Source organism: Myodes glareolus, chromosome 3 (assembly GCF_982192425.1).
Source record: "Myodes glareolus chromosome 3, mMyoGla1.1, whole genome shotgun sequence".
NCBI lineage: Eukaryota > Metazoa > Chordata > Mammalia > Rodentia > Cricetidae > Myodes > Myodes glareolus.
This window is the reverse complement of record NC_142028.1, coordinates 49,994,516-50,020,798: the sequence shown is the minus strand read 5'-3', so window position 1 is coordinate 50,020,798 and position 26,283 is coordinate 49,994,516. Positions and strand designations below refer to the sequence as shown.

At 45.3% G+C, this 26,283-nt stretch overlaps 1 protein-coding gene across 2 annotated transcripts in view; it reads right to left on the bottom strand.

Moving 5' to 3' along the window:
- Positions 1 to 697: 697 nt before the first annotated feature.
- Positions 698 to 26,283, bottom strand: part of Pdzrn3 (PDZ domain containing ring finger 3) — a 224,755-nt gene continuing 199,169 nt past the window's right edge. For both annotated transcript variants that reach the window (XM_048438475.3, XM_048438476.3), the window contains 7 exons: positions 20,573 to 20,820; positions 17,393 to 17,480; positions 8,005 to 8,103; positions 6,752 to 6,814; positions 4,981 to 5,082; positions 3,929 to 4,045; positions 698 to 3,154 (listed from right to left, as the gene is read on the bottom strand). In XM_048438475.3, coding sequence (XP_048294432.2) covers positions 1,598 to 3,154; positions 3,929 to 4,045; positions 4,981 to 5,082; positions 6,752 to 6,814; positions 8,005 to 8,103; positions 17,393 to 17,480; positions 20,573 to 20,820 — 2,274 coding nt within the window. In that variant the 3' untranslated portion in view covers positions 698 to 1,597. The remainder of the gene's footprint in view (positions 3,155 to 3,928; positions 4,046 to 4,980; positions 5,083 to 6,751; positions 6,815 to 8,004; positions 8,104 to 17,392; positions 17,481 to 20,572; positions 20,821 to 26,283) is intronic.

The window sequence follows — 26,283 nt, the reverse complement described above, 5'->3', positions numbered from 1 at the left end:
AAAGGAAGGGATTTGGGCTCTAATAGGGTCTGTGTGGGGAAATCTGTCAGAGATGCTTAAAACACTTTGTAATTATAATCACCACTTCAGTTAAATCAGGAATGAACCAGATACCTGGTGGGATGGCAAATAAAAAGGACGCCTTTCCTAGTCTTATCTTGATTTCCATTTTTCAGAGGGCACTACAGCAGAAATTGATATAAACACTGTAGTTAGGGGACACTGGTAGCAGGTCCTTTATTTAGAACCTTGACAGTCACAATAGCCTAAAAGAAACCTGTTTCCAAGCCGAGCTACTTTAATGACCTCTTCTATACAGCGAAACTATTGCCCAGTGGACAGGTACGTCTCAGAGATGGAAAGTTGGATCAGATGTTTGTCAGAATGGGCAGAGAGTAGTGTTTGGGGAAACACAAAGCCTTGTAAACACGATCCTGGCTGAGATGCTTGCCCACACGCTCCCCTATTTGTAGGATATTGGGCTAGGTGGAAGCATCCTTTGAGGCAGCTGTCATGGTCCAGGAATACATAGTATATTTTATTCCCTACTCTTTGCTACCAGACCTTTCACATCTGTCACCGGGCTCTAGGCTGTGTGAAGGAATCACGTAGCCCGAAAGACTTAAGAAGCAGCAAGTGAGGCAACTAAGAAGGACTTGAGAATAACACAGTAAAATAAGCACTCGTGCCAAACATATCAAATAGAAAATAATAATTTATTTTAACTTCATTTTACTTGATGTTGGTAACTAATGATTCTGTGAACTTGCTTGGTTAAGTCTGTCCCGTCCATTCTACAAAGCGAAAATCTACAACGATGAACACTTAAAACTCCACAAACGGTCTCCGTCCACAACTTCCCTGTACATGCAAATTTTTCCAACAGGCGGCAATATTTGCAAACATGCTCTAAGCGTCCATAAAGCTGCAGGAAATTTTGCTTTCTGTTAAAACCTTGACACTCTCCTTGGGAACCTTAACCAGAAAAATGTCATAAATGGATATCCTGACTGGAAACGTTGCTAGTTTGGTTGTGTGTGTGTGTGTGTGTGTGTGTGTGTGTGTGTGTGTGTGTGTGAAATCACCAACCAGGCTTTGGCGGGTTCGCATTAAAACCACAACTGATATAAGATGTATGAATGACTGGTGACTTGTATGAAAGACATTTCATTGAAGTGACATTACAAAATAGGGTCCCATTAAAAATACACACTTGGCAGTTGCATTTTGTGTTTTAGGCAGAAAAAAAGCGTGTTTAACCTTCTTTTATATGAATATAGTTTAAACAAATTATTCTGTGAAAGTATGCTTAATAAAAGATCTTCTGGAAATTTAAACACTTTATGAAAAAGGTTAACAAGTAAAAAATTACCATTGCTATTTGAAAAAAAGCTGCTTGTTAATATTGCCTTCTAAGAGAGCAAGGGTGTATTTTCCCTTCACTGAAAACAGAGCCAGGACACCCAAAGTTGTAGGAGTGGCAAATTTAGACTATCAACATGATGGCCGGGCTTATATATACAAAAACTTGCCGCATTGAACGAGGCAGGGATGTCTACCCCAACGGTAGTGGTCTCTCGTCTGTACACAGTGAGAATTAAACAGTAGTCACGGATAGGAAGGAATTGTATACCCTAGTGCCATCTGGCGATTTTGTGCCATGGGTTAAGAGTTCTTGGATGGTCATCCAATTGTCAAAGATCTTTTTGTTCCTCTTCTTCATCATCTTTTTGTGGCTCAGTTCCAGGATGTTCATCTCCTTCCTGTCGTCAGCCGCCTGCTGCTCCTTCAGACAATCCAGCCTGCTCTGCATCATAAACTCGCGCCTCCGCCTCTGCTCCTTAGCCTTCACCAGATGCTGTTTGCGCTCCTCCTTGCTCCAGTAGCGCCCCATCTTCATCTCACTCATGGCGTCATCATCCGTGGTCAGGCCGCTGCGTTCCTCGCGGATCTTCAGCGCACGCTCCCGCAGCAGCCGGTCACGCACCGGCCTTTTGGTGATGTAGCGTGTCCCGTCGCTGCGGATCTTCACCTTCCACTCCATCCTGGGTTCCGACGAGTTAGAGGAGTTCAAGTCCTTGCACATGCTCACCAGGCTCATCTGGCTTTGCGCATACTCCACTGCCGACTTCTGCTGGATCAGGTGCATGTAGCTCTGGTAGTGCTGGGCGTGCGCTGGGATGTGGGCGTGCTTGTATGGGGAGTGGTGGTATGAGGGCAGGTAGGCACTGCCCAGCTTTGGGCTGGCAGTGGGGCTCCTGCTGCCGTCGCTAACTCGGCGCTCTTTGCTCTCCAAGGCCTGGCTGGGGTCCAGCTCTTTGGCGCTGGGGCTGTAGTTTGGGGTGCTTACTTCAGGATCCTCAGTGATGGCAAGCAGATTCTTGGGGGACGGCCTGTAGGCTTCGATGTTGGCCGTGGCCCCTTCGCTACTTCCCTCGGCCATCCTTCGCAGGGAATTGTCTGGGGAGATCTCCAGGGTGAGTGGGGTACTGCGGCAGCTCTCCCCAGTGTTGTAGGCGCTCGAGCTATCCTTGTCTGACTTCTCGGGCAGCTCGGTGATGTCCGAGAGCTCATGGCGGCGCACGTCCACGCTGGTGTTGTAGTTGCGGAAGCCACTGTGGTGCAGCATCCAGGACTCGCGGTACTGTTCCTTAAGCTGCTGCATCTTGTGCGCACGCACGATGCTCAGGCACTCCAGCTCGATGCTGCGCAGCTCCTCGTTGAGTAGCTCCAGCTCCTTGTCCACACTTTCAGGGTCGCTCTTGCCAGCAGCGTCCAGTGGGCTGCTGGGGTAGTACAGGCTGTAGGGACTGCTGCTCTGCACCTGGCACTTGAGCTCCAGCAGCTCGCGAAAACGCTCACATTCATCGACTGGGATGCCCAGGTAGTCCACATCGGTGCAGTCTGCAGAGATGAACGATTCATTGCTGAAAGGCAGGTCGCCACTGCCTAGGGTGTCCTGGCTACAGGTCAGCTTCCTCTGGCCCGCCAGCGGGTTGGAGGACGCCGTGGCGTCTTCACCGTTGTTCTCCTGTTCCGAGCTCTCATCGTTGCGGGTGCTCTCATCTGTCCGCCCTACACCGCTGTCTTTCTCGTGCTGGTTGGATAAGATGGTGGCTGTGTCTGTGGTTCCACCATCTTCCTCATGCTTCTTCTGTATCAGAGAAAAAGGACAAGAACAACCGGTTCATGGGGACAGAACTCTGGGGGAGGGGGACAGGTACCCTGTATGACCTTTATGTGTAGAACAGGAGTTTTGAATTGAGTTCTAATTTCCTAAGATTAACCTGCAGCATTTCAGTGACCTAGGGCACAGGAAATGGCCAGCCCTAACTCTATACATCTGGGCAGGTCCCTAATTGTCATTTTCTTTCTATCTATAAAATGGGGTAGATAATATGTTATCTCGACAACTAACTGACAAAGGAACCAGTACATAGGAAGAATGCATAAGCACTCCTAAGAGACTCAACAAGTGGGTAATTAGGACTCTGACAGTGGCACAGGAGGGAGCTGCAGGGCTCTGAGCAGCTCAGGTTAATCACAGAATTGCTTTACTTTCAAAGGCGTGACTTAATTTTCTCTGATCTCAGTAAACACGGATGCATATGTTTTCCTGGGGAGCACCAGACTAGTGGCATCAATATCTCTGCTTTGTTTGCTTGCTTTTTTTTTCCAGCTATAAAAGCTTCACAATCTAGGTGAGGTTATACGTGCCTGCAATCCCAGCACTTGGGAGCTTGAAGGGGGAGTCGGGAACTATGTCATAATTTCCAGGGAAAAGCGTGGTGTGGGCACCCATCAGTTGGCATTCCCTTCATGCTCCAGCAGAAAAGCTCTTAGACAGGGCTTTTCTGATCGCCTTCACCATCATGGAGGGTGCGAGCGCTCCTTGGCGGCAGAGGTACGGGGCTGCCCCAGGCTTTACCTGTTGGAGCACACTGGCTGTGAACTGCATGGCCTGGTGGTGTTGCTCCTCAAGCATGTCCATGTGTAAATCATCCAGAAAGTCGTTCCTGTCGTCATCCATCCAGCCCTCGTCCAGCTAGGAGAAGGATGGCCAAAACAGCGGGAGGTCATGGAACAGAAGAAAGCAAACTGATCCATCCCTCTGCTTCATGCTTGAATACCGTGCAGAGAGCCGCTTCATACCCTGCTTGGCCTTCCCTGCCACGCTAGACCATCCCCTTAAACTGGGTCAAAATAAGCCCTTCCTTCCTGAAGTTGCTTTGGGCAGGTATTTTGCCACAGCAAGGAGAGAAGTAACTGGGTTACTATACCACGGCAGAGCTTCCTTTCGAGGAGGGACATTGCATTCAGAAAGAGGCACTGTGGGGCTCTCTCCAGGACTCACCAAATGCAGGTACTCTACAGCAGTGGTCCTCAACCTTCCTAATGCTGTGACCCTTTAATACAGTTCCTCATGTTGTGGTTACCGCCCCCAACCGTAAATTATTTCATTGCTATTTCATAACTGTAATTTTGCTACTGTCATGAACTGTAAGCAACTTCTAAAGGCGTAGCGACCCACAGGTTGAGAATCTCTGCTCTATGGCCTTGCAGACAACCTCCTTCTCAGCTGGAGACCCCTAAGCCTAGGCCACGCCGGGGAAGCTTCCAAAACCCCTCCCTGCCTTGCTACTTTGTATTCAGACTCACTGGCTAATGCCTTTAGTTACTCTTTGAAAGACTCAATTCCTTTCATTTTGATTTCCCTGTGCTAATCAGCGGGGCTTGGCTCCAGGCTGGAAGGGGCATCTGTAAATCCTGCTATGATTCCTTCATTAGTCAGACTGTGATGGGTCCCAGCAAGGTGGTTAAACCTTTGGCTGGAACCCAAATCGCAGCGAGCTCAACTACCTTCCAGGTGGCAAACACCTTGAAGCTCAGATGCGAGACTCTGACACTGTTCTGCAAGGTTTGGCAGTTCGGCTTTGACTACAGAAACCCACCTATTTCCTTCATAGGACGTCGACTTACCTGGAGTTCAGGCCTTGCAATCAGCAACGAAAAGTTCTTGTTTTCTTCACTGGTTAGGAGAGCCACAGCCTCTTCACGGTTCTGCACTTCTATCCCATTAATCTAGAAAGCACGAGGACAGGCGGGGACAGATAGAAAGGGACATGACTGGGCGGAGTGGAAGTTTCAGAACTACAGCTGCCACCACGCACAGTCATAACATGGAGATGCCATGCCGCTTTTCCAGAACGCCGATTTTAGGAAAGAAAGGCCTTGCTTAGCTGGAGGCGCCAGATGATCCAGAAAAACCCCTGCTGCTCAGGACGCACCTGAATTCTGAGGCCTAGAATCTCACTTGGGCAGGAGGAGAGATAAGAAATAGAAGACAGGGACTGCTCGTGTCTTGTTTAACGGGCTGGATGAGAGTCTTGCGGGAATGCCTCTCTCACCTTCACACTGACAACAACAAGGTTGTCTGCCTGCATGTCTCAGCAACTTTGAATTCTGCAAATTTTAGTTTCTGGGCTGATATTCCCCCAGGGATACCATGGCAGTCCTCCTGACCTGGAAACTGAGCCCTTCATCTGACTTTGCCACTTTATGTCAAAGAACCAAGAGGTGGCAAAGCTGAGACAGGTTGTCATTACCCAATGTGATTACACAGTGAATACAGGGAGGGTATGTCTGCAACCCGGGCAGGTCTCTCTCTAGGGCACCCCGCACTGCTTCCATTTCCTGTTCTCAATTGTAATGGTTCAGAGAAAACTGTAGCAACAGAAGCATGCTGCGGACTAGGGCCCTCGGGTGTCGAGGTCTGGGTCTCTTTCCAAGGGAAACTCAGCTGTCAAGGCTCTGGGTAAAGGCTGGAGAAACTGAACACAGAGTAGGGTAGGAAACCAAAACTGTATGAAATGACATACGAAATGAGAAAAATAAATTAGTAGACTATAAATATGAAGATACAGCCGGGTGGTGGTGGCGCATGTCTTTAATCCCAGTGCTTGGGAGGCAGAGGCAGGCGGATCTCTGTGAGTTTGAGGCCAGCCTGGTCTACAAGATCTAGTTCCAGGATGGGCTCCAAAGCTACAGAGAAACCCTGACTCAAAAAAACTTCATATATATATATATATATATATATATATATATATATGAAGATACAAATGAGAAGAGGTAGAAAGCAAAGCCTGTGGAACACAATAAAGCCAAGGCTCTGTGATACTCCCCCCCCCCACACACAAAGAACTATGGGGCCGGATATGTAGCTCAGAGGATAGAACACTTGCTTAGCATGAATGAAGCCCCGAGTTCCATCCTCAGCACCATGTTAAACCAGGTGTGGAAGAGTTGGAGGCAGGAGGATAAGAAGTTTAGGGTCATCTTTATGTAGTGAGTTTGATACCAACCTGGTACATGAGCCCCCCCCCCCCCCAAAAAAAAAGATTATAGCTGAAAGAAAGAAGTAAGCCGTCTTATTTTGCCTACGTGGAACAACAGGATTCAAGGTAGATGTCACCCTTAGAACTGAGTTCACAGGACAAGTAAATGTTGAATTCTGAAAGCTTAGACTTCTCAGAGGTATTTGATTCAAAATATGGGACAGCTGGATCTGTTCTCACTGCCCTTCGCATGGGATTGGCCAATTAGTCTCACTCATAAACCACACAGGGTTGGTGTTAGGGCACAGCTGCATTCCTGATACCTGCCCTTAAACCTCTCCTATATTTCCAACTTCAGGCTACTCCAGGAACACACCTGTGTGCTGAAGACATGCATCCGCCGTAAGGGAACCTACCTGGATGATGCGGTCTCCTTCTCGGATGCGGCCATCCTTGGCTGCAATGCTGTTAGGGTCAATCTGAAACACACAGTGGACACCTCAGCGTGAACACAAGCACTCTTTGACATACCGTCACATCCACCCCTGCCTTTCTGTGTTACATGGATGTACATGTGGGACTTAACATGGTGCACAGGAAGAAATGGACTGATCTGTCCATGACTGTCAGAAGAAATGCCCATGACTGTCCCAGGGCCGCTCGGAACCCTGCCTGACTATACTGTGGCAGAGGACTGGTCTCAGAGCTGCAGACCTGAGCTGGTGAAGAGGCGAAGGTGACTCTTGTGGGACACAGAGTAATTAGAAGCAAGTCAGTGGTATGGAGTAGATGAAAGGGCACCCTCAGGTATAGCATCCGGCAGTACCCTCAGGTATAGCATCCGGCAGCACCCTCAGGTTTAATAGCATTTGGCAGCCGTACTTTGCCTACTTTGATGGTTTTACACTAAATTTTTGCTATCAAATATTGGAAGATAGCTTTAAAAGTGAAATGTGCAATTGGGGCGAGAGGGACTGAGGATGGCGAGGATGACCTAAAACATGCTGATGTGACACACAAAGCTTGGTAGGTGGTGCTTTTCCAATGAGTTGACTGTGAGGTCGATGGCAGACACAGCTCTTGGCTCAGCCCATGGAGACAGATTTGATTTCTTTAGAAAACTGGGTTTCTGCAATTGCAAAGAAGGATGCATGCATAGGAAAGTATTTATATTAAAATCAGTTTCTCTATTCTCTTCTAGACAGATCACTGCATCTTTCATTTATATACTTTGATAAGTCCACATTAAGTTATGTGCAATAGATATGAACTCAACTGTGTATACTGTGAGAGGGAGGCAGGAGAGAGACTTTAAAACATATAAGCCATTCTGCCTACCATTGCATTGGAGTTGGGAAATGGGAGGCTGCTCTTCCCTCGGGGGTGAGCACACAGACCATGTAAACGACTCCATTTTATGGTTGGTTTGAGGCTTCTCAAGGGTAATTTTGCCTTATGTACCAACATTAGGACTTAACCTCTGCGTAAAGATGGGACTCCATGAAGTGTGATGAAAAGCGTCGTGTGTTCCGTTTCTTTCTGAAGATATTCTTGAGGAGCTAGGTCTGGGGTGTGTGAACAAGTACAAAAACCAAACCAAAACAAAAATCAGCAAGACCCCAATCCTTGTGATTCTGAGAGGCTCATTTTCAAACCTTTGTATCCGTACCTCACTTATATAAATCCCAATGTCATCTTCATCATCCGTCCGGTAGCATACGGTGAGGCCCAGCTTGTCCTGGCTGTTCATCCTGTAGAGGCCCACTTCCTAGACAAAGAAAACCTTTTCCGTGAGACTCCAGCAGGCAAGGAGAGCTGGGAGCATGTCAAATGCTTTGAAAATATTTGGTTTAAATGATGAACTGGATTTCTTTGCATTCAACTGTGCAGAGCCAGTTAACTTACTGAACAAAAAGTGATTATGGACATGGGATCAATGCCCTGGGCATTTCTGACCTCTCAGTCAATATAAAGTCATTTTGAAAATAGTTATTTTATTGATCCTCCCCAAGAAAAATTACCCATATTTCAGTCAGCGTCAAGACCTCAGGGGTAGGGCTTTTAAAAAGCATTCTTTCAATGTCTGCCACAAACAATAATATTTCCACACTCTGAACGCTCCAGCCACTTTGGTACAAATGTTTCCAGCAGGTTGGGTTAGATTATCTCACGCTGCGCCCCTTAATATACACAGGCGCAGAACTCGCAAACAGATTACGCATAAATTGATCCAAGAAAGCAGGGTAACGTGATAGTGTGCAATTAATGCCTTCCACAACAGCTGTGATATTTACAGTCGAAAATTAGTTTCAGCCACTGTTCCTGCAAATTAAATGAGATAAAAAGCAAACTGAACCCAACACGGGGACACATGATGACAGGCAACGTTATTGTTTGTGCCAATTAGTCTGCACTTCGGGATGAAGTCAGGACTTTGAAGGTCTTGGGAGTTCTGGGAGGATGCTTCAGGTTCTCTGCGAGTGTTTACAAGTCTACTCACCCTGCCACTCACTCCGCCAGTGACTCCCATGGGGTTTGTGCAGCTGCAAGCTGTGGGTCAGTGTGAGGGACTACCTGCTCATCAGTTGTCCAGCTAACTCTTTGGTCTGATTTTTTATGGTTTTTGCTGGATAACCAGGAGGGGGGAAGGGCTCTGAGATGAGGTCTTCAGGCTGCTCTGACAGAGCCACTTGCAAGTGGTATCTCTAGAGGCCCTTCCTGGCATGTGGGAAGGGCACGGCAGTCTTGGTGGAGACAGCCTTCCCTCGTGAAAGACAAGGTGGCTAACATCACTGGTACCTTCAAAGCAGAAGAACAGGGAATATAAAGACTCTGAGCCAGTGTGGTCAAAGCCTTGTAAATGGGGAAGGAAGAAGCAAAGTGTATGTGGACATGGGGCTGGGCCAGAACAGGTGACACACCATAGGCCAGCGTGAGGAGCTTCGCTTTGGGTTTAGGTGGGCGTTGCCCTGCTCCGATGGACTTCTCCCTGGCTGATCTGTCTCATACAAAATAGTTATGAAGGTAGCATACACACATGCACACACACAAAATCCCTAGTCTACCTTCAGCTAAAGGCTTTATCATGGACTTGTTGATTTGCCTAAGCCTTTATTTGCTCACTAGCACATAGGGGGCAGGGAGAAGAGGCTCCCAGCACTGGGCCTGAGTGGCAGTTTAATAGTTGTGTTTGGGTCACAACAAGTAACCAGTGCTTACAACAAGCTGTTTGTGCAGAGCAGCCCTCCTTAATAAGATGCTGTGAGCTTATTTTCTGATCGCTGATATGTTAATTAATTCAGTGACTTCCTAATGATAGCTCTAACAATATGGTAAACTCTCATTAACTGAAACTCTTAATTTCTGATGCTTTAGTTGTAGTAGATGGAAATTTCCTCCCTCATCTGAGAGTATGTGAGTTAGGCTGATTTTAAAGGGTGGATTTCATCATGAGGGTAATCTCCAGACCCTTTGGAATAACTAGTTGTTACCCCACAAATATAAGTGACACATCACACATCTGTGTTTCCAACACCTCTCAGGCATCCTCGTTGGGTTGTATTCTGACTGAGACCGAGGTAAAGGGACAGTCTTCCTTGGACAGTCCAGAGTTCTGCCACTGAGCCTTGGGCTCTTACTTGCAGGACTCATTTGGTTCTGAAACAAGTTGAACAGAAAGCAAGACCATAGGGAAGACTGGAGGGAGACAAAGAGAGAGATAACCGATGTAGAAATTGCTCTTCCAGTAGGATTCTGTATGACTTCCAAGACGACAGTCTCTTAAACTAATGAGTATGCCACAGCCCTGGTGTGCTTTATTCCAACCCCCCTTGAACTATGCTTCATGGTCTCAATGAAGAACTCACGAAGTTGAGGGAGCTGTGTAGAGAGTTCTCTGGCATTTCCTGATAACCAAAGGGCATGGCTGCTTATCTGAAGGTGGGGTAGGCCAGCTGCCCACAGGGTGAGTTAAACACTCCTGCATCGGTCAGCCGCAGACCAACAGCGAGGCTGCACAGCTTGCTCTGGGGATCTTTGATCACAGCCAGGCATGACTCTGTGGCACACGCATATGTGGCATATGAGACCAGGAAGATCTATGGAAGTCATATCATAGATAGGAACTATGTAGTGGATTAGTGGTTTCTAAGTAGAGAAAAAGAAAAAGGATAGTTGGTCCTCTATTACACAGGAAAGGATTCGCTTTCTCTTTCCTGGTGCCAAATATGTCAGTATCTAATATCAAGTCTTTAGCATATGGTTTTGATAAATACCTATCCTGAAAAGCACCTCTTTATTTTCGGGCCAGAGTTTTAATTGACAAAATTAGGGGAGTATTAAACTGAGATTTTAGTTCATATTACTGCTAGTGTGATTTTTGCTTTTTCTTGTCCTTATAAACTTGTATGCTCAACTTTTCATAAGCAGGGGAAAGTTTTTAGCACAGAATTTCACGCTGGAATGGAAGACATCTTGAAAGTGCTGAAGAGATGGCCCAGTGGGCAAAGTGCTCGCTAGGGGAGAATGAGGACCTGTGTTCAGAGCCCAGCACCACCTAATGGCTGGGTGTGTGGCTGGGTGTGTTTTAAACCATATAGCACCGGGGTGGCAGAGATAGGTGGACCTGAAAGCTTGCTGGCCAGCTAGTCTAGCTGAAGGAGCGACCTCCTTAAAAAACGTGGTTCTAGAGAAAACACCAGAAGCTGACCTCTGACATCTACACAGGAGTACACATACTCAGAAAATACTCTCAAAAAATTTACAGTATTTTCATCAGAGTCCCTGATAATTAACTCAAAGTCCACTCATGCATGTGTACTCACTCGATGTGTTGCCATTAACCTGACTGTCAGTGAATAAGCTGGGGTTGGCTCTACTTTCCTTGAAATGCAGCAACAGTGCAAAGTTCTTGAGCTGAACCCTGACACAATGTGGTCACATGGAAGACGTCACATCTGACCTTACGGGTTTGTTCATGAGTAAAATACGAGTGGGTTAAAAATATTGTCCTAAAATTACCTTTGAACTTTATGTACATGGTATAGATGAAATACAAATGAACTTTATGTTTAGACCTGCTTCCTAGCATTTTTTTTCACTCCATTGTTTACATGTAAATATTTCAAAATCTGAAACGTTCTTTGTCCCAAGCATCTGGGATACAGGGTGCTCAACCTGAAACAGATGCTACAATAGCTGTGGTTTCACAGTTTGCATAGAAGAGAATAAGGTTCGCTTACAATAGCTGCTCCCAGTTAGGGGTAGTTTTAGAACACAGGGTCCCTCCCAACAGCAGACTGAGGTAGAGGATGAACGCTGTACTCAGCCTTTGAGTCTCACTACCAATCCTCCCGGGATAGATTTTCATGGAGACAGACCCATTCTCAGTGTCTTTCTCACTGAAAGCCTGTAAAGGCCTCTTTCTTTCCCATAGATATGTGGTCCACCTGGCTCCAGCATGAGACACAAATCACAGTAAGGGGACAGCAGGGGAGGCACCTGCTCTAAATACTTGCCTTGATGTCAAAATTCTCTCTTCCACACCCACTTTAGTTGCCTATGAAACAAGACTTTACAGCATGATCTTTAAGTACAAGAGTGGCAGCATTGTTCTTGATGAAGGGTGGAAGGTATGCTTGTTGACTTGTGGTCATGGATGAGCCAGTGCTGGCAACATACATGGCAAGCAATAAACAAGAGCATCTGGAATTTAGGAATATGCTTGGCATTGGTGTTAAACCTCATGGGTTGGGCTAGAATAGTTCCTCACTTTATCTGGACACTCTTAGAAACTCTAGACAAAAGCCTATGATAAAATCACCTTCTAGAAGGTATGGGACACAGTTTAACCTGAAGTGCTATTTCTCCAGAATGGATCTCCAGTCCAGAGAAGAGGCTGTGGCTAAGCCAGAGTGACCTTAAAACGTTTTTGATGATCTTAAGAAAAGGAAGAATAAGATTTCCACTGTCTTTGGATCTGCATGGACTCCTGTTTTACCTCGACTTGAAGATGATAGGAAGGCATTCATAGCTACATAATGGATTATACAATGTCAGCAGCATCCAGCCTTGCCATGAAGACATGGTATGTTCTTGGTTACATCGAACGAGCTTGAGATTTTAAGGCAGAAGAAAGATCTAATGAAAACATAAGCTTGGCTTGGCCACCAACGAACATGTCAAGCTCTCTTGAGCAAACTTTTCAGCCACTTTACTCTTCACAAATGAGACTTGGTGAAAGTAAACCATCCCCAAAGTTACTGGGCAGCTGGTCAGTTTTCAACCTTTATTTCTGCTTCTGAGGCAGCCTAGCCTCATTGGGCTCAAAGCTGAAGGCATAGGGGGTTATCATCACACAGCTGTTGAGATGAAGGAGATAGGATTTCAAAGAAGACCATTAATCAAACAGATATGAATAATGCATCAGCATTAGCTGGATTACACCAGCCCCATCTCTGGTATCCTGTTGCATACTGGTCTAGATGGACTATTTGATAAAAATGGAGTGGCTGAGTCTGACATTTCAGATGAAACTTACATGGTATTCCAATTAACAGTATTAAGAGGGCCGCACCACCCTTTTGACTCAAGGTCTTTGTTTCAGCCTCAACGGATTAAATTGGAAGATACCCTAAACCTAACTCAAATGGTTTCTGCCCCTGAAGCCCAGTCACTTCTTCGTAATTCTCCACTTTCCTGGACCAGGCTGACGGACAGCTAGCTAAACTGTTCCGATATATATTCACGGTGTTTCATGGGATGCAGCAATGCCTCTAACAAGATCACGGTTTTCCTGAAGACTTTACATCAAAATATTCATCCCTCCCTTCAATAAACATTTAGGTGCCAAAATATTGGACACAGACGACTCCAGACACCATCTAGGGATGAGCAATGGAACAGCCCACTCTCACGTGGAGCTTGTACCCTAGAGGGGTCATCAGACAAGAAGCAGATGATGGTGCTGTTGGACCATAGTATAATCCAGAAAACTTCTCTCAGAGGTGCAATGCTAGGCAAAACTGAATTCTGAGATATCAAGGTCCTGGTTTTAGGTGGCCATACGTACAAAGCAAGAATCTCGAAGATCCTTGCAATATTTGGAAAGGCTGACTCAGCCAGCACAGGGCACACCAAATTCCTTAAATGAGCGCCCACCTTTGGTTTCACAGCTTTAACGAGAAAATTCTAGATTGGTTACAGTCTCCCTTGGTACCCCCAGGACCATCCCAATTCCCATCTTGTCTGCTTCCCACTATTCTGAGAAGTCAGAATCATTTAGACATCCTCCCTCCCCCATCAAACCCGTCGCTGGCCTTTCCTTCCTGGTCTCATAAGGACATCGTCAAAACAATACAGGTGACAGCAGTTTCCCAGACTGGGTAGGATGCTACTGCAGAATCACAGGGGAAATTAAAACAATAGAGTATGGGGAAAAAAAGCTTCATTAGACATCTATTTTCTTTTTTAATTGCCTGCAGGAAGACCTGGAGCAGGTGTTCAGTACCTGAAAATTCAGGGGTAATTATTCGGCTGCTCAACTCTGGGGTATACTTGGGAATAAGCCCTTTAACGCTAAGCAATTTCACAATAACAGGGATTTGACACTTACCTAAATATGATCATTTTGTGTACTTTAGAAGCAAGAACATCTGTTTTCCCCTCTGCATTGGCTTTGATAACATCCCCACACACTCGTATATATTTTCCTCACACATAACAGGCATGGACCGGTTGTTCTTTTATCTCATTCAACTGGGGTGATGAGCATTACATTGCGAATGGGCTTTCCACTTGAAGACAAACCTGATCTCTCTGATATCAGATCCAACACCTGGAACAAGACAGGTGGGGACCTAGCAGAGACACTGCCAGCAGGTCTAAGAAATCCTAGGAGGAACAGAGATGGTGCTTGTGTTCCTCTCCGAAAACTAGCCCCGCTGTAGTAAATTCAGATCTGAGCAGGGGGTTGTTTATTGACTCCTTAAACTGACAAGTAAGCTTGTCTTGGTATCCTTCTACAGATACACCCTGGCCACAGATTAGAGGTCCAGCCATTGTTCTCCAGTGAAGCCCAGTGAGACCGACCCTGAATGTTTTCATATCTCTTAGGCTGTAAGAGAACACCTGGGGCTAGGGACTTTATTCAGAACAGAGGTCTTCTCCTTGCTCCTTATGGTTTGGGAGGCACAAAAGCATGCTGCTGGCATCTGCTGGGCTCTATCACTGCATGGCAGAGGGCACCATGGCAGAACTATGTCTGAGAGGGAGAGAACACATGATAGAGTGGGAAGCAAGAGTCCACAGCCTAGGGGGTGGCTCTACTTTGTAACAATCCTTTCCCATTGAAACAGATGCATCTCCCTCCCCCAAGACTTTCTTTAATCCCTTTAAAGCAAAGCCCCCATGGCCTAATTACCACCCACCTGGCCCAGCCCCTTAAAGGTTTGCCTAGTTCTTCACATGGCCATTATGGAGACCAAGCCTTCAACACACAGACTCCCTATCCAAACCTGGCCCTGGAGCTTTCATTACATTGCTGCTATCACTATTTCATGAAGTAGGTTAGCTGCTTTTCTCAAAATGAAAGGTACATTATATGAGACTGTAGTTCCTTTGAGTGGTGGTGGCCCTAGGTCCTGCTGGTCCACAGCAGCTGAGAAGGCTGCTCCACCTGTGGTTTCTTGCTCATGATAGTCTTCATCACTTAAGCACTGTCTCATACTCATGTTTTTCAGGGACAAATACTAAGATGTGCCCAGACCTAGTTGTCAGCGAGCATTCTCTTTATTGGCAGGTTCTATACGTTATTGACTTTCACCCTGTTCTGCAGTAAGAACTAGGTAGCTCTCCAGAAAGTAAAAAAGAGACAGCTGTCCTAGGCTTTCAAGCTGCTTCTACTGTGAAACAAGCCATCACTGCTAAATAGTGCCCCTTCTTTAACAGGGTAGTCTGGATTACACAGCAGGGGCCAGGAGAGTAGATACAATGTAAATGTATCGATAGATTTCCTCTGGCTGACTTTCACATGGGGCCAAAGGGCTTACCTGACAGTATCGTCTGCTATCTGGACCCTGCTCTACAAAATTAGTTCCCATGTAAGCTTTGAAATTTTAGAAGACATGTTGAAATTTGACACAATGATTTCCCAAAAGTGTAAAGAAACACATGAAAAAATTAAATCTTCTATTTGTTCCATTTTCTCCCAAAGAAAAAGTGAGAAGTTGAATTTGGTTGGTTACTTGGTGTCTAAGTATTTTAAGACTCAACATCGGACAATGGGACATTGTATACATCTAGACTCTGTCCACTATAATACTTGGGGAAAGCTGTGGATTTTTGTGATGTTGTCAAGAGCATTTTAGGAAATGTCAAGTAGTAGCATCTGGGAGCAGCTCCTTTTTGCTGGGAGGTGGCTGCATTCAGTCATCCTATTTATCACCCTATTGTTGAGTATTGTTCTTGAGTAAAACGTGATGATCCAACAACAAGCATGGCCTGATAATCCAATAACCCTCAGGGTTCAGTAGTGGCAAGCACACCTTGGCTGTAACCAACATCTCCTTAATTGAACTTAACACTCATTCAACAAGAGGGAAACTATGCCTGGTACTGGAAGCCTGGCTAACCTCTCAGTGCGAGTGGAGTCATGGACTCTAAGGAGAACCTACAATTGCTATGCTATTCAACCAGTATAATCCCTGGTTTATTATTTATCCCGACTATATTCTAAATATTTGTCCTTACGCCCACAGATAAGTGTAGTCCTTACTCCTAATCAAGGGAACTTCTCTTTGCAACAGACAGAGCCCATTACGGAAAACCACAACCAATGAAAGTGCAGAGTGGTATAGTCTAGTCTCAACGGATGTATTTACAATACAATCCCTGCACCTAACACCTAGGGTTACTGTGAAAAAGGGGATGGAAAGATTGTAAGAGCCAGAGGAGCAGGGAGTTTTCTGTGAGACTGAGCTTCCTAGCAACTTCAGAAGCTTGACTCCTAAAGTCTCACTAAGATGACTGCCAGAAAAGAAACTGAACAAGGACAATAACAACAGACATACTAAAGTGGGTGGAGGAAGGAACATTGAGGCCTCAACCCTACATGAGAACTACAGTCAAGTAAGGAATGTAGAGAGTTGGAGATCTGCCGTCCTTAGAGAAGAGCAGACTGATTTGTTATCCAATACCACGGTCAGCCTTGAAAACACACCTACAAGTAACATGATGCAGATCAAGCAGGTTGTATTTATGCATTAAGGAATACACACACACACACACAAACACACACACACACACACACACACATACGTAACAACAATTAATGAAGAAGGAGGCCATTTTAAAGAGAGTAAGGAGAAGTAGGAAAGGGAAAAGATAATGTGATTACATTATAACCTCAAAAAAAAAAAAGAAAATTTAAAAAGTGATGATCATGTGAACAACAACAAGGTGAGAGGGCATGCAATATTTGCAGTGTGTGCAGGTTTCATGTAGGTTTTTGTGTGTGTATCTGTGTGAGACTTGCCTGTGTATGCACATGTTGGGCCATATATGTGTCACACGCCTTCTTCTGTTGTTTTCCACTTTATATTTTGAGAAAGAGTTTCTTTGCTGAGCCCTGAGTTCACTGATTCAGCTAAGCTTCCTGACCAGTGAGTCTCCAGGATCTACATGATCCCACATCTTCCAGTTTTAGGGCTACAGACACATGTCACCATACCTGGCCTTTATGTAGGTGCTGGGGATCCAAACTCAAGTACCCACACTTATACAGCAAGCACTTTAACACTGAAACCACCTTCCCAATCCCTAAGACCCCCTTTTGGCAGTGTGCCCTGGGGCCTTGACTGTTAGGCTTCGTCCTGAATTAGTAGAAGGAGGAAGAAGCTGAGCTGTATCTTTAAAGGTGGTGGTGGGGGAGTTACTAAGAGGTTCAGATTTTGATAATTTCATTATTCTCCATAAACCACATTTACACTTGCAGAGAACGCTAGCTTCTTTATGAGTCTAATGGAGAGTCCCTAAGATCAAGACGCAGCAATGGTTCCTACCTCTAGCTCCAGCTCTTCCCTGTCCATGTCCTGATGAATGTCACCCATGTAGTCATTCGGATCATAGTATTCATGGGATGAGGGGTGCCTGCAGAGACAGAAGGTTGTCAAGGCCCTGATTCTTTGACAATTATCTGTTTTCTTGTCCCCAGCCATTGTCAGTACAGGATCCCCTTTGGATCCCTCTCCCTTCAGGTGTGGGTCGCAACATTTACTTCCCGGTGCTAATTTGAAACCGTATGTAAGCTCATACAGACAGGAACAGATTTCTGTGGAGAGTCTGCTGCCTCCAGCAGAGCTGCAAAAGGCCTAGAAACTCAAAACGAAAGAACCAAGGAACCTATTACTTTGGTGAAGATTAAGTTCCTCTGGAAATGCGAAGGTGCAGGTTAAGGACGGTGTATACCTTGCTATTTCCAGAGTCTTTCCCTTAGCCTGCCATCATCGCTTCATCCTGAGCACATGCAACTGGTCTCTAGACTGAAGAGAGGTCCACTGTTTCCTTTAAATCTTGGTGGCAAAAGCACAAATGTGAGCAGCACTCAGATGTGTGCTGGTCTCTGAGACCAGTTTCAAGTGCCGCGATGGAAACTGCTGAGCCATTTGCTGGGGTGGTGGATTTCAGTTGTCTTGCATTGGTTCCCCCAGTGAGAAATATATTTGCCGCCACAGCTGTGTGCACATGTGTGTGATGTTACACCTCCTTGCAGGCGCCAGTACTCGTGGGTACTTGTGTAAGTGTGTGTATACATCCCTTATCCTACTTGAAAGCCAAGAACACTCATGTTTTTAGGACAACACATGTAACACACAGTTTGAGCCCGGCATCTCCTAGAAATGGTGTTAATGGAACCTCCAGGAACAACAGCAATGGGAATTAAAGCACATTTGGCCAGTGGCTCTGGAGGAGCTTTGAATTGCACACCAGATGCAGATAAAAATTGCCCTTGGCTGGGGACCCAAGGCTGCACATTTTTACAGGTCAGGTAGCAATCAAGGGGGCTCTGATAGTCCTTGGCAGCCACTTAGTTTTGAAACAATAGATCAGACATGGGTGGAAGGGCAGGCCGTCTGTTTCTAGACCAATCAGGCAATATATATTGCCTGCACTTAAGGGGCTTTTAGACCTGAGGATCCTGTTTGAAGTTCTGGGCTTTTCAGTCATCAACCCAATACCACCCCTCCACCCCCCCCCGGCTCGACCCCAACATGCAGTCTTGCTGTTGCCTGACCTCTGGACTTTGTGACATTTCTCAAGTTCCCTCAAGGGGATAAGTCATGTCATGTTAGTTAGACTTAAGAGGAAATTAGGGGTTTGGCTTCTAAAAAGCCTGTCATTCTGACAGTTCAACATCTGAGAGTCTTAAAGGGCCCATCAATAACACAAGCACCAGTCTGGCCTGTAGTGTCAAGTAACTGGTTTTAAGGCCATGCTCAGGGAAAGGGCCAGATGCTTCCCAGGCTCAGCTGGACACCACAGTGTCATGGCTGAGAGGTGAGATCGGGTAGCCCTGCCTTCCCGCCAGAGTCACTGCATTATGCTGAGTAGACCTTCAGTCTACAGCACCCATTGTCTATAGGTGAACTAGGGAGCGCTGATCAGGTCCTCAGTCTACAACGCCTGATGTCTACAGAAGCGGTTCTCAACCTGTGGGTTGTGACCCCTTTGGGGGTTACATATTGGATATTCTGCAATCAGATATTTACACTATGAATCATAACAGTAGAGAAATTACAGTTATGAAGTAGCAGTGAAATAATTTTATGGTTTTGGGGGCACCACAACACGAGGAACTATATTAAGGGGTCACAGCATTAGGAAAGCTGAGAACCGATGCTGTCTAGGTAAATAAAGGAGCAGTGAGCAGGACCTCAGTCTGCAAAACCCTCTCTCTACCGGCAAAGAAGGGAGGCGACAGTTCTTTGCAAGCTTGTACGCTGTGCGGATGGTGAGTGTTACATGAAGGTCCTGTCTTCTCCCTTTTCTTGCTGTCAGCGGCACCAGAATTCACTCTTGTCAGCTGGGGAATCAGCCCCGGTTGTGGATGACAGCTAACCACTAAACCCATGAGATGAAAGGCAAGCCTTTGTCTGGGAATTGACAGAACCACGGGAGACGTGTGCGTACTCCAGCTACTGGATGTCTAGTGGAAATCCAACAGGTATGGCTCAGAGGCTTCCCTGCAAGAGCAGAAAATGCCTTTGAAATAATGCATCCAGACAATTACCTGAACCCCGGTGGGGTCGAGATGGGAAAAGGCAGGTGTACCTTGTGTCAGCTAAACAACCCGTGCCCTCAGAGTGCACGGTTATATGGGGGCAAAGGTACAGTTAGCTGGACATCTTTCAGCCAGCGGTGTTGGTAGCTTTCTCACTCTTGTCTCTTTCCGGAATTACCAGTCACTGCCTCCACTTAATTGAAGGCTTACCTGATGACGAGGCACACATTATTCTCATTTAATCCTATGAGGCAGGTATGACTTACATGTGCATCTTAACACAACACAGAAAAACAAAAACAAAAACACAAACAAAAACAGGCTGACCCCGACTCCACAGTAGCCATTAGTTTGGGCAACAAATCTACGTGACCTGAAGTCTCTGAACTGCTTCATGCTTTCTGTAGAAGGTAGAGTTATGGAGAAAGGTATTATTGATGTCTATTTGATCACAACTACTACGCAGTTGGCACATGGCAGTAATTATTTGTATGGGGTAGGTCTGGGTTTTGTGCATGGATGCAGGGTTGAAATGACACTCAAGGAAGCAGAGTGCATAGCCTCCAGGGCGCTTTCTATACTCAGCAGCTTACTTTGCTGTCTATTTAAAACGACTATCAGCATTCCCTCCAGTGGTAACTAGAAAATCTTCAAATTACCCTTTGCAGTGATTAAATTTTATTCCGACACAACTTTTACAACAGTTGTAAGTAATTTTGTTCTTAGAATATAATTTGAATAACTCTGCTCCAGGGTTATAATAAAGTCATTAATATGTCAGAGCAGTTTTGAGCAGGACTCGATTTATTGCCTCTATAAACAATAAAGTTAAACACAGGCAACTTGGAGGAAAATTATAAGATGCATTCATTTCTTTCTCTCCACAAAAAGGAAGAAGCCAATTTTCCCAGAGTCTTTGGCCATATGCAGCAAGTTAGCAAGTCATGGCCAGGATACTTACTCTTCAGGCAGCAGGTAGGGATCCAGCACAGGTGGGCTGGGAGAAGACATCTTTGTCAGGGCCATGATGTGCTCGAAGGTAATGTCAGTTTGGGTGCCTGTGTCTACCAGCTGCGACTCTGAGGCAGGTGTGAACATTTTGGTTCGAGGTGTCCTTCTCAGCACCTGTACCACGATGGGCTCCTTGGCTGTCTTGAAAGCTTCCACGGCCTGGTCATGAGTTGCTCGGGATAAGTCTTTGCCGTTGACCTATCAAGACATATTTAGAATGGGAAGATTATCATAAAGCAGAAACTGGAGAGATCTGTTAGCGTCTCGAGGGCTTCTAGGTGTAAAGAACCAAGTGGAAGGAGAATGTTGGGGGTACCTGAGAACTTCAGTTCTCTCCAACAAGTAGCTAGTGGGGAAAGAGGCTGGAGTGGAGGTGAACAGATCTGGCATTAAATAATAAAGCACACAGCAAGGATGCCTTGGCCTCCACCCAGAATGTCTTTAATGCAATTTCATCACTTGCTAATCTTCCCCATGGAAGAAAAGAGCAGCCCCGGGCTCCAAGCCTGCATCAGGGAGTGATAAATAACTAGAAATTAATTATGTTGTTTACTTTCCAGTTTAGGTCAAGTCTTCATTTTCCTTAAAAAGTCCACAGCAAATGTCAAGCAAATAGCATATATAGGCTAGAGGTAGATCCACTATGAAGGAAGAAAGAGTTCCAATGACCAAGTGCTAGTCAATGAGATCTGCTCAGTTTTTCCATTTGTACAGCACGTTGCAGCTCCTATAGCTCCAATGTTTCTTTTTACTGAATGCCTACAATCAACTCACTGTTCTAGGGTAGAGCTATGTTTCTCTCTCTCTCTCTCTCTCTCTCTCTCTCTCTCTCTCTCTCTCTCTCTCTCTCTCTCTCTCTCTCTCATAGTCTCCAAGATGCCTCATGTGAAACCATGGGCAGTTCCTGGCTAAGTTAAGACACAGGATCCAAGGCTTTCCAAATGGTACTATCAATACTAACTCCACACAGTTAACACCAGATGAAACCCTGAGAGACCCTGTCTCAGGGGAATAAGTGACAGAACAACACAGCTGATGCCCTCCCCTGGCAGGAACACACTCCTCCTGGAATATATCCTGACTTATATTAATTTTGAATGGGATCTGTATAATATATGATGTTACACATGAACAGCAGACCATTTACCAGAGGGAGTTTTCTTAACACAGCAATGCTATAGTTTATAAAAGAACGAAGTTAGAGAGGAAGAAGAAATACACAATGAAGTGGAGTAGGAAGAGAAGGAACTTAGACCACAGGACTCTCCCAGTTGTAAAGGGATTCTTCACAGGAGGCTCTTCTTTTTGTGCGCTCTCTCTCTCTCTCTCTCTCTCTCTCTCTCTCTCTCTCTCTCCCTCCCTCCCTCCCTCCCTCCCTCCCTCTCTCTCTCTCTCTCTCTCTCTCTCTCTGGTCTTAGGACTAACGCACACACACACACACATACATGAACATACTTAGAATTAATGCAGCAGGCAGACTGGTCACCCATCCATCACTTCTTCTGTGTATCCTCTGCTAAGGGATTTCACACTGGTCTCCCTTCCCATCTGATCAGGGGGTCTTACCAGCACACCTGAGCTGTGTGTTCTGACTGACTGGTCTTAGTCCACCATAATAGTTTTGTACTTTCCATCTAATGATGGAGAGGCCTGAGACTTAGAGGAGGAATCTGCCAGGAAGCTTGAGGTTGTTTTATTTTTTTTAAATAGGTGTGAAATAGGGATGGCCCATCTTAGAAAGCCATTCTGCCTGTGGTGGCCTCCTAGAACCATGTGGAGAACTAACTGGTGAGGCCAACTTAATATATGGAGCATGGTGGAGAGGAAAAATAGGGACAGCAATCCATTCGGCTGATATAGTCCCTAGATTTTAGGGTGTTCGATTTGGATCTTAAATTTCTATAGTCCAAAACAACATAACAGGTATAATATGCTCAGTAATACTGTAAAAGTAGATACAGAAAACACTGTATAAGTGTTTTCTAGTGCTTTCTTAGGATGGTCTTCTATCTACATAGAAAGCTCTGTGGACATGTGTACTTAAGGGCTGCATCTTCAGCAGCTTATGCTACAGAACAATGGCAGGAAGGCTTTACTTACATAAATTCCATAAACCTGTGCTAGAACCGTGAACATTCACACAACACCCTAAAAGGGCTACATGAAGGGCCTGTGCAGTTCAGTCTAAACTAAGAATTCACCACATCTTGATGGTCTCAATGACTAAATGCTCGATGGGTGGGGGTGGGGGTCTTCTGAATTTAACTGTGGGGGCACCCGTCACATCTCTTCTGCTCAGCTATGGAGAAAGAGAGTGGTCCAGAACTGTCTGAGAAATGCATATCCTTCCACGAAACACGGAATATCACTATTGCATAAGGCTGGCTTTCACTGAAAGGGACGCCTGACATATGTGCCTAACAGTGCAGTATTCTAAAGTGCCCTGTGGTTTCCCACCAAACACAGTTCAAATTCACGCCTGCAAGAGCCCAGTCATTTTTCTCTTACATCTAAGGATTGGATGACCAGAGATATAACTGTGGGGTCAGGCCAGAGATGGCATCCTGGTTGAGAGTTTGGGATCTATTTTCTTACTGGAGGAAGTTTTAACTACAATGGGATGCTTCTTTGGATTATTATGAAGTTTAAGATAGTATACGTAATAGTGTAACATGCCGATGTGAAAATGTATTAAGGCACCAGTGCTGAAGGTCAGTCTATACCACAATAGTCCCTTTCCCAGGAGAAAACATCCACAAACCACATTCATCAGGCTTCAGCCTGGGGAGGTTGCCTTGCGAGGCATTTGTTTACTGAAAGGCTTCTAGCTTCCTGCCCATCTTGTGTTCCTAAACTAACAACATATGCATAAATCATTTCAAGCTTCAACTTGGGATTCTCAGGGGTGAGGAGTGGGGGCGGAAACAGATAAATTTCAGAGGACTTGACCCCTGCCACGCAAGCTTCTTGACAAGGTATTTTCAGGATCATTACATTCCTTTAAAAGACGATGAGACAAGGCGGGAATTTACTATCCTAGACGAGCTGTTTTTGCAGCCAAATTTGTTTTGAATTACCTCGCGCACATAACACTTATTACTCTGTCATCTTGCAATCACATTGCTGAGAGACTTAGCGAGGTGATGACTCTGGTGCATGCTGGCAACCTTTATTCTCAGGATTAGCATGGCATCTACATTACACACAACGGTGCTGCTGATGGCTGCGATTAAGGATGGGACGCGCACACCCAGAGACGTTTGGCCCAGTCAAATTAAATATCATTAACTCGCCCAATTGAGCAGATTGCCTTTAAAACACTTTATGCCGCTCTAAAACCAAGTAAATGGAATGTTTTGGAACAAGAAATGCTGATTGCAAAGTTTATCTTTATTATAAATTAAATGCCCAAGTTATTCACCTAAGGCTCTGGTTGGTTCTCCCATTCCCCACACCCCCAGGGAATGAGGGACAATTATAGAAAAATCCAATCACTGAGTCTCCGGGCAAATAGCACCACTGAAAAGACGACACGACACTCAGGAGCCTTCAAGAGATCCTTCAGCGTAAGTCCTTCCGTGACAAGAGATAGATATGCTGAGTCCATAGAAGGATTCCTTCCTGGCTCTGAGGAAGCCTGGGTAAAGCCACTGCTCTTATAAGGATGTACTTGTGGCTGTCATTTCTATAGTTTGTCATTGACAACAATACAAAATTGGTGGATAGTCCATTGGGGGCTGAAGTTCACTGACAACCCATCTATCTTTAGTCATCTGCTCAATCAACTTGTATTAGCTGGGGCTATTTGTCTTTTGGTTGTCTGAATGCCACTGGAAGTGTTTCTTAGGGAGCATAAAACAACGGTACATAGGAACCACTTCCGAAACGGCCAGAAGACTGCATGGCAGATGGCGGGTCGGTCAGACAATACCGGAGTGGTTTGATTTAGCTCTGGAGATCACATATCCCAGGGACTTAGGACAATTGCTTCCCCAACACACAGACTGTCACAAGAAATACTACTGCCTACTGTGGTCATACGGTGTTATCTCAACATCCAGGAGTGAGCCAGAGAGATGGCTCAGCATGTAATAGTGCCAGGTGTGCAAGTCTCATGACCCAAGTTTGATCCCCAGTACGCATGTTTTTTTTAAGTAAAAACTCAAAAAACCACATGTGGTGCCATGCATATGTAATTCAAGGACTCCTAGTGTCGGAGTGGGGGTAGAGGCGAGACTTGCTGACGTATCCGCACAGCAGCAGGAGCGAGGCGATCCTGCTTCAACAGGATGGAAAGTGACAACCAACCCTGAGCATTATCTCTGACTTCCCCTCCTGTGCCATGGCAAGCATGTGCCTACATTACCACACAGACAAAGTGAATAAATAAAGTTAAAAGCCAAACCCAGGAACCTAGGTTTGCAGCTTTCAGTATTTGCTGCAACTGAAACGTAACACAAATAAAAGACACGTCCTAGCCTTTTGAACTTAGAAAATATCTACGTATGGGGAGTCATTTGGTTTCTAGAGCCTATCACAATCACCTCTATTCCTATGACACACGGAAATAACCCCAGCGTAAAATGCTAATGTAGTTTTTAAAGCGCAACTGCTATAAATTGTGCCCCTGGCTAAACTCCAACTTTTATAGGAATCATTTAATTAAATACAGGGGCACTGGTTCCATTTTATAAAATATCATACCTCTGTTGTCAAACTAATTAAAACTTTGACTCCACTGAATCAAGAGGTGATGATAAACCACACGGTGGGGGAGAGAGGTAAAGGTTTCAGGCCCTGGCTTAGGCTGAATAATTTTTTTTTTAATTCAGGAAACTTCTATGTGTCTTAATTTATTTCAAATTTATGATCTGCTTCAGGGTGCAAGGAGTAGAAGGCGACTTCTCTAAAATGTAGGCGTTATGGCTGTTAAGAAAAAATATGTACCTTGACGGACAAATGGTGTTTAAAGATCATGCTGCTGTGAATGGCACTACCCTTCAAAGTCACACAGACACACAGACATATAGACAGACACTCACAGACACACAGACATACAGATAGACATACAGACACACAGACTATAGACAGACACACAGACACAGACACACAGACACACATAGATATATAGACATACACAGAGACCTAGACACACACACACACACACACACACACACACACACACACACACACACAGACTACAGTTACAGAGATCTGGGTTCCTATGCAGTAACCACTTGAACCTACATGGGTAGTCTGGACTCTAACAGACACCTCAGACAGTGTCCTTGGGAGTTTCTAAACTTGTCTTAGGAGTTTCCTCACCTGCAAAATTCCCCCTTATTCCTTTCCAGTGTCCCCCACCACTGAATTTGTAGCCTGAGTAAACTTTTTATGTGATATTGGGGTTCAAACTCGGGGCATGCACATAGTCAGCCCAGGAAGTGCCCTGCCATCGAGTTCCTTCCTAGGAGTTCCTTTTCTTCTTTTAAGGAGTCTTCCTCGTGTCTAACTTAGCTACTGAGCATTTTAAATCATTTTTGTTTTTCCTAAGTAAGAATATAATCTGATGCCTAGCCACTGAATAATAAGTTGATGTATTTTAAAATAATAGATACTAAAAGTCACACAGGCACCTATTTGAAAATACACCTTAAATAT